The 12,700-nt window shown below is 48.8% G+C and overlaps 1 protein-coding gene across 4 annotated transcripts in view; it reads left to right on the top strand.

Moving 5' to 3' along the window:
- The first annotated feature begins 1,615 nt into the window (after window positions 1-1,615).
- The window catches only part of LOC101944759 (PNKD metallo-beta-lactamase domain containing), a 30,422-nt gene continuing 19,337 nt past the window's right edge, over window positions 1,616-12,700 (top strand). Inside the window, exons 1-2 of one of the 4 annotated variants that reach the window (XM_065560466.1) lie at window positions 1,695-1,828; window positions 5,391-5,655. In XM_065560466.1, coding sequence (XP_065416538.1) covers window positions 5,426-5,655 — 230 coding nt within the window. In that variant the 5' untranslated portion in view covers window positions 1,695-1,828; window positions 5,391-5,425. The other 3 variants (XM_065560468.1, XM_065560469.1, XM_065560471.1) reach the window with 3 other exon arrangements.

Below are 12,700 nucleotides of genomic sequence, written 5' to 3'. Positions count from 1 at the left end.
ATAACTATCTCCAAGGACTGGCCCTGTTTACCATTGCAATACCCTTTGGCTATGTCCTTAAGGATTGCTTACAGGTCACCTAACTTGCTGATTGTTAACCCTTTGCTGGCTCGGCATTACACAGTGCAATTAGCACAAGGTATATTGTGATGTTTAAAATGGTCAAGGGACGTCCCCTAAACTGAGGGGCAGATAGTCACCCTAAGGGACAAATAAATGAATTGAGGGACGGTCCCTTAAAATAAAATTGGTTTCCGAGTTCTCTGTTCTCACTTTGTCGACTGTAGCCCTCTTTCTAACACCTGGACAGATCATTCACCCCGCCAGTGGAGGGGGGGGCTCTAGTTAGGTGAGCAATTCCAATTAACTATGTGCCTGCCTCAAATGCGGATAGAGTAAAACTGGGAACCATTCGTTGTAACGACAGCCTGCTCTGGGGTGTCAGTTTTGGCGAACAAGGGGTGAAATTCGCGCTGTGCAGTGAGCCAAGCCTAAGGGTTGGCACGGTTTCATAAACTCTATTTGAATGCTTTGGTTTAAGGATCTGCATTCTTGTGACGAAGCTCACCTGCTCGGCAACCTCAGTGTTTCTGTCTCATTAAAGGCCAATTTCGGAGGAGCGAATTACAGTTCTCAGTTAAAGATGATTCTATTAGCGTGACCAGGCCGAGCCCGCAAGTCCATGTTCAAAGCTAGTTGAAAATGCAAACGCCACACGCTAAGGTCCCACTCCTGTAATCAGATCCATGCAGGCAGAGCCTTGGTGCCCACATAGACTCCCACTGACTTTACTAAGGTGCCTAGGTGTTTGCAGGCTCCGGTCCCAGGGAAGGAAGAAGGTCCATGCATAGAAGCTGATGGAGAGGAAAGCACAGATCGTTGTGGGAGACATGGGGAGATAGTTAGAGGGCTGGTGGCTGAGCGGGGTGCCTGGGTTTGAAGGCCTCTTTCCTGGCTGCATTGGGAGTCACAGCACTCCAAGGCAACAGAAATGATATTCATAGCAAATAATACTTGTTAATGAATTATGACTTGTGGCCATGCTAATTCAAAATACACGGTCTGCATTCATTAACCACTGGCCATGGTATTGCTAATTAATAACTGATAGCTCAGCCGCTTGCTCCAATTAAAGACAGGTCCCTGGAGGCTAGGCTGTGTTGATATGGGCTTACCCAGCAGGGACAGGACAGTTATACGGGTAGGATGGGTCTTGCAGTGACTGTGGTTTGAAGAAGGCCCAGGGACCCGTTATCAGCGGATCCCGGCCGGCCTACGATGATGGGGTTTGGAAGAAGGCTGGAACAGACGCTGACCCGGAAGGGGCCAGGAAGCAGAGGAAGGTGAATGAGTTGGATAATCATTTGCAATGGCAACTTGTCACCAATCCACAATTAATTCGGAGCAGGCCGGGCTGGGCCAGGGCTCAGCCCAGCGGCTGTCGCTAGCTCAGGGCCCCCTTGCCCTCGGGCGCTGACAGCCAATGCCCGCAAGGTGGCGCTGCGGCCCTCCCCCCGAGTTGAGTGTCTCCGCGTTCTAGGGGCCGGGATACATTGCATTCGAAGTGGGCGTGGTTCGAAGGCTGAGGCCGGCGGCGTTCGCTGGTCTCCCGGGTGGCGGAGGCGGGGCCGGCTCGAGGGGCGGGGCCGCCCTGGAGCATGGCGCGGTCCGGCTGCCTGTCCCGGCTCCAAGTGCTGGCGGCCGCCTTGGCCGCCTGCTGTGGGCTGGGGGCCGCCTCCCTCGCCCGGTGCCGGCCGGCGCGCCGCCTCCGCCACTACCTCGCCAAGCTGCTCATGGCCCTGGCCGGGCCCCTGGTGTTCCGCATCGGGTGAGTGCGGCGCGGGGGTCCCGCTCGGACCCGCTCCTGGCTCTCCCGCCGCGGGGGGGCCTCGTGGGGGCCAGGGGAGCAGGGGGAGGGTAAGCTGGCGCGGGGAGGGCTTCATGGGGCCGGGGGAGTGGGGGGAGGAGTAGGCTGTTGATGAGGGGTATGCAGGGGAACTGGGGGTTGGGGAGGTAGGCTGGATCTGCAGGGGAGTTGGGGGGGTTGGCTGGGGTTGGGGGGTTAGGCTGGGGCTGGACCATGGAGGGCTTATGGGGGGCTGCAGGGGAACTGGGGGTGTAGGCTGGAGGTGCTGCTGGGGCTGAGGGGGGTGGAGGGGAAGTTAGGCTGGGGCAAGGGGGCTGCAGGAGGAGCTGGGGGAATTAGGCTGAGACTGGAGGGTTTGGCTGGGGCTGGACTGTGCAGGGCTTGGGGAGGGGGGCTGCCGGGGAGCTGGGGGAGTTAGGCTGGGCGGGGGAGGGTGCAGGGGGGCTGTATGGCTTATGGGGATCTGCAGCAAGAGGTCTGCATGCATCCAGGAAGGCTGGCTGGGTTGAGAGGGCGTCTCGCTGGGGGACTAAGGGGAGGGCTGGTGGCTGAACTGAGTGGACTGTGCAGGGTGACTACCCTGCCTGGGTTTGAAGAAGGTCTCTTTCCTGGCTGCACTGGGAGTCCCACAAGTTGCCCTTCTCTCCCCCATGGGGTGCTCCTGGGGACCCCAAAGGGTTTGCACTGCACTGATTGTTTGGTGCCCGAACCACTTTGGGAGGGGGGATGCTTGTACCCCCTTGTGGGGTAGGTGCCGTGCATAGGGGCCCCCCTGCACAGTAACCACTGAAGGTCTTGGCCGGCTCCCTCTGCGATGCGCTGGGGAGCCAGGTCTCCTTTGCTGCCCCGTGCAGCACTGTGCTAACACATACGCAGGCGTCTCTGGAAAGCTCCAACTGCCTGGGGCGTGCTGTGTGCAGGGTCAGCGGGAGAAAATGCTGCTTTCAGATCCCACACAATGCCTGGCATTATCCATCCCTGCCGGGATGTGCCCACGTGACCCAGATCCCCAGACCCGGGGTGCCACAGCTTCCATTCGGCATCGGCTCCTTGGGCCCCCGCTGAACGCTCTGACTGTAGCTTATTGTCCGTCAGGAGCCCGCGGAGCGTCTTCCACGCACGCTGCATCCCGAAAGCCTTTAGAGCGCTGGGTAATAGAGGGCAGGCGTCAGTTCCCAGAAGCAGCGGTGCGCGGTTTGCACTATGGAGAATAGACTGAAATCGGTCCATGGTGGAGCCGGGAGGAGAGCCCGAGTAACGGGCGAGCGGAGAGGCCCTGGCCCAGGTTTTGTTGTGCTGATGCTGCAGAGAGGCAAGAAGGTGGCTCAGAGCTGTGGAGAAGAAGGCTCAGGCAGAGGGTAGATTCTCCTCTCTTACAGTGTGATCTGCAGAGCGAAGGATCCTAGCCCAGTGTGTGTGAGATGCACTGTGTATTCAGGGCTTGAAACACTTGCTGGGTGCCTTGTAGCTAGAGGGTCACTTGGTAGCAATGAAGGAAAGGGGCATCTGCGCGCAAGGACTAGGGCAGACCCCTGGTAACAGGCCCAGCTCCCTCCGCTCATGCACCTCTCCCGGGACGCCTGCTGCAAGCCAGTCGTCAAGAATTGTGAAAGTCCTGTGAGCCGTCCAGGGGTGTGCGCGCTGGAGCCAAGCAGCCGTCTGATCTTGTTGTTGAGCCTTCATCTTTCCTCGCCCCATCTCTCCCTTGTCTGAAACTGCCTGGGGCAGGCACCGGGGTGGCCAACGGGTTCGGTGACATGCCTGGTGTGCGGTGAATGCTGGGCTTCCTGCCCTACTGGGGGGCTGTGCTGTGAAGGGTTTGTCTTTCACATCCGCCTCTGGCTGGTAGGTGTCAGGTAAATCTCAAGTTCCAACCTCTCCCGGCTACTGTCATCTGTGATCCCTGCTGGCACCTCTGCCTGCGATCAGGGAGCTGGGGCGGTACCAGGTTGTCTGCTTTTCTTCTCCCCTAGCTTCGGTCTCTGGGGGCCCTCCTGCCTGGTGAATTACTCCAGCGTATGTTGCCAGGAGCTTTGCCTGGCAGTGTGAAATTGACATAATGCTCGACACTTTCGCTGCAGCTCACAGCATTCTGAACAGAGTCTTTAAAACTGGCCACGCTCATTCAGTGCAATCGTTCTGCAGCGTGGGGAAGCTCTGAAGCAGCTGTGGAAGGATAGGGCAGGGTGGGGTGGCTGGCTCAGCACCGGTTGACAGTTTTCGGCACGATTGTCAGGGCTAGGAGGTTGATTTAACAAATGGACAGCTTTGATTCTGGAGACGCTGACGGGATTCATTGCCAGGGCGCTTTTGTTATAGTAGCATCTGTCTCAGCTGGGGCCTCACTGCATTTGTACAGTGTGGAGGACATATTAAGAGAGAGCCCTGTTAGCTGTGTGGATTGTTTAGCTCTGTGACCTTGTCTTCACTAGAAAAAAGGTGTGTGTGTGTGTGTTACCTAATGTGTTTAATCCTAGTGTAGACAGGGTAAGTTGTAGTTCTATCTTGTGTTACCTGGTGAAGGGGAAGGCTACAGGGGAGCTGTGGGTTTGCCTCGGCCAGCTAATGCATGCTAAAACTACAACTGTCCTGTCTGCGCTAAGATTCGAACACGTTACTTAACATGTTAACTTGCACACTTCTTTCCCTTTCATTAGTGTAGATGTGGCCAGTGTGTATTAAACTGGATTTTCTTTCATCTTTGCAGAGCGCTAATCCCCTGGCAGGCAGAACATCAGCCATCAAAGGCTGAGACACGTTGAAAAGGGAGTATGACCTGGTTGTGTCATGTCTTGGGAATCCACTTCTGGAAAAATGGGTCACCAAGAAGGTGGTAGTTGTTACTCAGCGATTTAAAGAGCTGTTGTCAACTAGTTTAAGCCTTAACTTTTGCTTCACAAGGCGTTTTATAAAACCCACCAATCAGAAATGTTTGAGCAGATCTTTGTTAACCCCAAATCAGCAGTTGCATCAGTGTCTAGTGCAGGAAAGGTGGAAACCGACTAGAAATAAATAGTGAAACTGTTTGTTTTCTTTGGCTGAGCTCAGAGAGGTGCAAATAGTAAAAGGAACAGCAAATCTTCCTCTGTCTTTTGTATAGATCTGTCTGCTAAGCTGCTCATAGATTATTAAAACCAAAGAGGAATTTCGAAGTCTGCAGTCCCTTTACCCAGGTTGAGGACAACTTGAAAAAAGCGGTGGTTCTTTTAACTGTATGCCTTCTTAGGTATCAGAGTAGCGTCAGTCTGAGTTGGGGCCCCATTCTGTGTGTTCGCTGTGTAGCTTGTAGTGAGGAGCTTACAGTCTAAATATCCAAGATAAAGGGAAGCATCGTTGTCTGCATTTCTCAGAGAGGGAACTGTGGTGCAGAGAGATGAAGTGAGGTAACCGATCTGTGGCACAGCTGGGAATTGACAAAGTTCCGGTTCAGTCCGTCAGCCCAAGACCAGCCTTTCCCTATCAGACCTCTGATTTTTTTTTTTTTTTTTTTTTTTTTCTGTCTTGTATCACTGCAAATGATCAGGGCTCCATCTCCTAGCTGCTGGACAAATAACTAGCATGGAAGAATTCTGTGTTGCTTGTCGGAGTCTGGGATTAACAGAGAGAATTGCTTTATTTCTCCGTCACCGGGAGAAGGAATCAAGTCTTCAGTCAGTCAGCAGCTCGGTGTTTGGACAATGCTTCGGAGATGTGAATGACTGGGCGAATGCCAAGCGTTACGTTCTTAACTCTTCCGAACTTGACGGGCTGGTTATAGAAGTGTTTCGAAACTTTACCAGATCCCAACGGTAATGAGACTTTCAACTCTTGTCTTTCACTAAAGCACAATGTGGATTTTCCCTGGATGTAATAATTAACTTGCAATGCCCTCAGCCCGTTCTCTTCCGGCTGGAGATTGTGAGCAGCGTTATCGAAGTGTTATCTTTGATCTCTTGCACTGCGCTGTGTGTCACTCACCAGCAGTAAATTGTTGGGCTTTGTCAGGCACCACTGAGCCAGGTATCCCCGTTTCAGGGTAACTGCACCTGCGTTCCCCCACGTGGTCCCTCGGGGGCACCCACATCAGGTCTCGGGCTTCCAGTCGTCACCTCTCTTGGGAGGAGATGCACATCTCTCCCGCTCCTGACTGGGGTTTGAAGTCTGCATAGCCCCTGCAGTCCACTGTGCTATCCCCTGCAAGCCAGCCTACCTGATTGCCCGCCCCAGTGCTTTGCCTTCTCTCCAATGGCCACAGACAGCGTGTGGCCGGCAGTTACAAGTCACCGCACCACTCTTCCTAAGCCAGCACTCTTACTCTTAAGGTAAAAGCGTCACCGGCACAACGTATAGAAACAAGGAAGAAGTTCCTCTACACGTGCTAAAAGCTCACCCAAGATCCCCCATCAGTCTCATGGGTCCCTTCCACGAGATTTGGGGCCCTTGGATAGAAGGGCCCATCCATTCACTGGATCAGAAAGAAGGGCCCGAGGCAGTTTAAATGCAGCCTTTTTATGCCAGAAGCCCTTTCTTGGTTGATGGCTGGAAGATCCCGTTTGAACCAGCGTGTGCAAACCTCCCTGGTGGGCTGGTACCTCTCTGGAGTTGGTACAACCTGGGTGCTTTTCCTTAATAACCCCCCCACCCACACTGCGCCCGGTTTCTGGCACAGCTGTGGCAGCCCCCCAGTGCCTGGAGTTACATACAATCCCTGTCTCACAGTGGACCCCTTAAGGAAGAGATGATCCCCAAGAGAGATGCCTTTCTTTCCCAGGCGCCCGATCCACTGGGTAAATGCAGCATTAACTGCTGAGAATTCAAACATGTTCAGAGCAAGAAGTCTGAAGCTCTGGGTTTCACAGTACCCGCCACTCACCTCTTCTGCACACCCATGGTGAATGGCTCTGCAGTGTATGTCTCTCATCGTGTAATACTGTGAGGTTCTCAGGGAGGCGTGGTTGAAAGAAAGCGCTGTCACAGAAGCTAATGGGGAAGGTAACTTTCTGCTGCCTGTATGAGGGATCGTGCTGTAGGACAGTGTCAGCTGAAATCACGCCTCTGTCTGGAAAGACTTTACTGTTGTTCTGCAATTGCTATAACTTAAGGAGCTGTGGAACTCTCTCCTGCAAGGCATTGGAGTCAAAGAATAGAGTAGGTTTCAGAAAAGAATTCGTGTATGGGTGAGACCATCCTGAGTTCCATTAGATAAGCCGGAGCCTTATTTCTAAAGGATATTTACTCTCGTGCTGCAGCCCATAAGCCAACCACAGATAGGCAGGATATAGGCAGAAATTTCCCCCTTGGACCAAATTCACAGGTAAAGCCAGAAGGGACCACCGTGATCATCCGACCTGACCTCTTGTAGAACTGAATTCGCTCCTGTTTGACCTAGAGGAGATCTTCTAGAGACACGCCCAGTCTTGATTGAAACTAGGGCTGTCAAGCGATTTAAAAAAAAATCGTGATTAATTGTGCTGTTAAACAATAATAGAATACCATGTATTTAAATATTTTTGGATGTTTTCTACATTTTCAAATGTATTGATTTCAATTACAACACAGAATACAAAGTGTACAGTGCTCACTTTATATTGATTTTTTTATTACAAATATTTGCACTGTAAAAAAACAAAAGAAATAGTATTTTTCAGTTCACCTCATACAAGTACTGTCGTGCGATCTCTTTATCATGAAAGTTGAACTTACAAATGTAGAATTATGTACAAAAAAACTCTGCGTTCAAAAAATAAAATATTGTACAACTTTAGAGCCTACAAGTCCACTCAGTCCTACTTCAGCCAATTGCTCAAACAAGTCTGTTTACATTTGCAGGGGATAATGCTGCCTGCTTCTTGTTTACAATGTCACCTGAAAGTGAGAACAGGTGTTCGCATGGCACTGTTGTAGCCGGCGTTGCAAGATATTTGTGCCAGGTGCGCTAAAGATTCATACGTCCCTTCATGATTCAACCACCATTCCAGGGGACATGCATCCATGCTGATGACGGGTTCTGCTCGATAACGATCCAAAGCAGAGAGGACCGACGCATGTTCCTTTTCATTATCTGAGTCAGATGCCACCAGCAGAAAGCTGATTTTCTTTTTTGGTGGTTTGGGTTCTGTAGTTTCTGCATCTGCGTGTTGCTCTTTTAAGACTTCTGAAGGCATGCTCCACACCTCATCCCTCTCAGATTTTGGAAGGCACTTCAGATTCTTAAACCTTGGCTCGAGTGCTGTAGCTATCTTTAGAAATCTCACATTGGTACCGTCTTTGCATTTTGTCAAATCTGCAGTGAAAGCGTTCTTAAAACGAACAACATGCTGGGTCATCATCTGAGACTGTTATAACATAACATGAAATATATGGCAGAATGCAGGTAAAACAGAAATAGGAGACAAAATTCTCCCCCCAAGGAGTTCAGTCACAAATTTAATTGACGTATTACTTTTTTAACGAGCATCATCACCATGGAAGCATGTCCTCCGGAATGGTGGCCGAAGCATGAACGGGCATACGAATGTTTAGCATATCTGGCACGTAAATACCTTGCAATGCCGGCTACAAAAGTGCCATGCGAACGCCATTCTCACTTTCAGGTGACATTGTAAACAAGAAGCGGGCAGCATTATCTCCCATCCATGTAAACAAACTTGTTTGTCTGAGCAATTGGCTGAACAAGAAGTAAGACTGAGTGGACTTGTAGGCTCTAAAGTTTTATGTAACAAAAAAAATCTACATTTGTAAGTTACACTTTCACAACAGAGAAGCACAACTACAGTGCTTGTATGAGGTGAATTGAAAAATACTATTTATTTTATCATTTTTACAGTGCAAATATTTGTAATCAAAAATATTAAATGAGCCCTGTATACTTTGTATTCTGTGTTGCACTAGAAATCAATATATTGAAAAATGTAAAAAAAAAATCCAAAATATTTAATAATATTCAACTGGGATTCTATTAACAGTGCGATTAATCATGATACATTTTTTGAGTTAATTGCGTGAGTTAACTGCGATTTAATCGACAGCCCTAATTAAAACCGTTCCAGTGATGGTGAATGCACCACGATCCTTGGTAAATTGTTCCAACGGTTAATGACCCTCCCTGCTAAAAAAAAAAAAAAAAGTCTCATTTCTAGTCTGACTTTGCCTAGCAAATATTTCGTAACTGTCAGTTATGGGGCTTTTGTCCTTCTTCCTCTGACGCTTCTATCCTGGTGGAGGCTGGGCTAGGCTGATAACACTGGTCTACAATTTTTGAGAAGTTGTCTGCTTCAGAGATAAAATGTGCTATTTATTATGTGTTTTGATGTGCCGAATTCAAATATGACAATTAAAACAACTGATTGGCTACTGTTTCTAAGATATTTAAGTTTTTACATTTTATGTCTATGTATATTGTGTAGATAGTAGAGTTTTAATCATAAATTGTAAACCTAGGTCTTTCCATGTGTTTATGGTTGCTTTACATGATAATATTTCACCTGTCCTGTTTGTGTAACACTTTAAACATCAGCAAAAGGGTTATATAAATAAAATTTATTATGAAACAAAAGGCAAAAAACTATGTACATAGTTTAGTCCTATTCAGTGTCTACTCGGCGGTTCTTGGCTTGTCTCTTGTATTCATTAACTGGAGCATCTCTTGTCACTGTCCAGCAATAGTCTGCAAGCATTGATGGGCTCCATTTTCCCTGATAGCGTTTCTTCATTGTTGCAATGTCCTGGTGAAATCACTCGCCGTGCTCGTCGCTCACTGCTCCGCAGTTCGGTGGAAAAAAATCTAGATGAGAGTGCAAAAAATGTATCTTTAGTGACATGTTGCAACCAAGGCTTTCGTATGCCTTGAGGAGGTTTTCCACCAACAACCTGTAGTTGTCTGCCTTGTTGTTTCTGAGAAAATGTATTGCCACTAGCTGGAAGGCTTTCCATGCCGTCTTTTCCTTGCCACGCAGTGCATGGTCAAATGCATCATCTCGAAGTTCACGAATCTGAGGACCAACAAAGACACCTTCCTTTATCTTAGCTTCACTTAACTTTGAAAATTTTCCACGGAGGTACTTGAAAGCTGCTTGTGTTTTGTCAGTGGCCTTGACAAAGTTCTTTATCAGACCCAGCTTGATGTGTAAGGGTGGTAACAAAATCTTCCTTGATTCAACAAGTGGTGGATGCTGAACACTTTTCCTCCCAGGCTCCAATGACTGTCGGAGTGGCCAATCTTTCTTGATGTAGTGGGAATCTCTTGCACGACTATCCCATTCGCAGAGAAAACAGCAGTACTCTGTGTATCCAGTCTGCAGACCAAGCAAGAGAGCAACAACCTTCAAATCGCCACAAAGCTGCCACTGATGTTGGTCATAGTTTATGCACCTCAAAAGTTGTTTCATGTTGTCCTAGGTTTCCTTCATATGGACCGCATGACCAACTGGAATTGATGGCAAAACATTGCCATTATGCAGTAAAACAGCTTTAAGACTTGTCTTCGATGAATCAATGAACAGTCTCCACTCATCTGGATCGTGAACGATGTTGAGGGCTGCCATCACACCATCGATGTTGTTGCAGGTTACAAGATCACCTTCCATGAAGAAGAATGGGACAAGATCCTTTTGACGGTCACGGAACATGGAAACCCTAACATCACCTGCCAGGAGATTCCACTGCTGTAGTCTGGAGCCCAACAGCTCTGCCTTACTCTTGGGTAGTTCCAAATCCCTGACAAGGTCATTCAGTTCACCTTGTGTTATGAGGTGTGGTTCAGAGGAGGAGGATGGGAGAAAATGTGGATCCTGTGACATTGATGGTTCGGGACCAGAAGTTTCATCCTCTTCCTTGTCTGACTCAAGTGAGAATGATTCTGGTGCATCAGGAACCGGCAGTCCTTCTCCGTGGGGTACTGGGCGTATAGCTGATGGAATGTTTGGATAATGCACAGTCCACTTTTTCTTCTTTGACACACCTTTCCCAACTGGAGGCACCATGCAGAAGTAACAATTGCTGGTATGATCTGTTGGCTCTCTCCAAATCATTGGCACTTCAAAAGGCATAAATTTCCTTTTCCTGTTCAACCACTGGCGAAGAGTTGTTGCACAAGTGTTGCAGCATATGTGTGGGGCCCACCTCTTGTCCTGATCTCCAATTTTGCAGCCAAAATAAAGGTGATAGGCTTTCTTAACCATAGTGGTTATACTGCGCTTTTGTGATGCAAAAGTCACTTCACCACAAACATAGCAGAAGTTATCTGCACTGTTCACACAAGTACGAGGCATCTCTGCTCACTTTGGCTAAACAGAAATGTGTCCCTTTGCAAAATCAAACACTGACAAATAAGAGAGCACAACACTGTACGATTTCTAGAGCTGATCTAGGGCAATTTGTTCAGCAGAGTGATGTAAGCTTCGTTATGATTGCATCATCCATGACTTCTAGGAATACCATGATGCAATTCATATCATGTATGACGCAATACCAGCTTCAGATTGCATCATTCATTGTTTTGCCTAAAAATCAAGTACTGTCCAAACCCAGTCATAGATTTATTCATAGATCCAGTCAAAGATGTATTTTAGTCATTTCTGGTTTAAATTGAGATCCCTTCCCTTTATAACTCACTTATCCTCCGCCATTCCCAAGTCAAGGGTCGTATATCCTGACCCAATAGCATATCTTGAAAACTAGAGCCAATCAACAATTTTAAGCATCATTTTCGTTCTCAGTGACCCAGGATCAGTAAAGTTTGACTCCATTTATTTCAGAAGCATTTTGGCTGCAGAGCAGTGGAATCCTACCTTCCCCCGGCCTGGCAGTTTGTTTACTTTGTGTATGCGGCGTCTGGCTGTATAATCTGTTCGTTTTCTTTCCGGTTTTCTGTGGGTCTTTCAGACAGCAATGGGGTGGGGGATGGGAGGGAGAAGTGGTTTTTAAAAAAACAGGAAAACGTTCTACAACCGCTACCATTGGCATGGGGATTTGGGTAAATGTGGAGCATGCATGAAGCTACCTTTCAAGTAGTTATTGACCGTCCCATTTACCCATAATCCAGCCATTCTCCAGTTCGATGAAGGGCTGTTGTGGAACACTGTATTGGAAACCAGCCTCCTGGCTTACCTTCTCGACACCATCAGTAATTAGAGCCGAGGGGGTTTTTTTCTTTGTTTTCATCCAGTTGATCTCCCCTGCTGAGTTTTGGCTGTCTTACTGATTGCTGGCTTGGCCAGTGGTAACCCGTGGAGTCAGTTTCATTTCCTTGTTCTCAATGCTGCAGTGTTTGGGTTGCTTATGGAAGCATCTTTGTTTGTATGAAAAGCAGCTGCTCCCTCTAGGATCTAGTCTCTGGCTCTAGCCTGCAAGGGGGGGAGAGCTGGGGGAGGGGGGGTAAGCTTCGTGGCAAGTTTTAAACCTCAAAGTAAGCTTTTCTTTGTTGTTGTTCTGCAGTTTTTGTCCTGCTGTGGTAGCTGTTTGTTTGTTGTTGCTGGAAACATGTCCAAAGTAGGGGAAATTTCAACCCAACAAAAGCCAGTTTTGTTCTGTTGTTTACATGCTGCCTCGTAACTGCTGCTGAGATCAAGGGCTCAAGTCCAGTCCTTTTTGGACTTGCCCGTTCTGGCCGGCCAGTCACTGCCCCAGGGCTCTGCCGGCGCTTCCACTCGGGTTATTGCGCAGTTGTCCAGGGTGGTGATTCTGGCTGGAATATTTTTGCACCGGCTGATCGCGGGGACAAGATGCTGAGCTCGAGGGACCTGGGTTCTGCCGGGGGAGATGTTGTAACTGTCCACACGCTCACCCCGCTGCCCAGCAATGTCCATGTGACAGCCATGCACTCCTCAGCTGGGGCTGTCTGGGCCAGAGCCCACA

Source organism: Chrysemys picta, chromosome 11, assembly GCF_011386835.1.
Source record: "Chrysemys picta bellii isolate R12L10 chromosome 11, ASM1138683v2, whole genome shotgun sequence".
Lineage (NCBI taxonomy): Eukaryota > Metazoa > Chordata > Testudines > Emydidae > Chrysemys > Chrysemys picta.
This window is presented reverse-complemented; position numbering and strand designations above follow the sequence as displayed.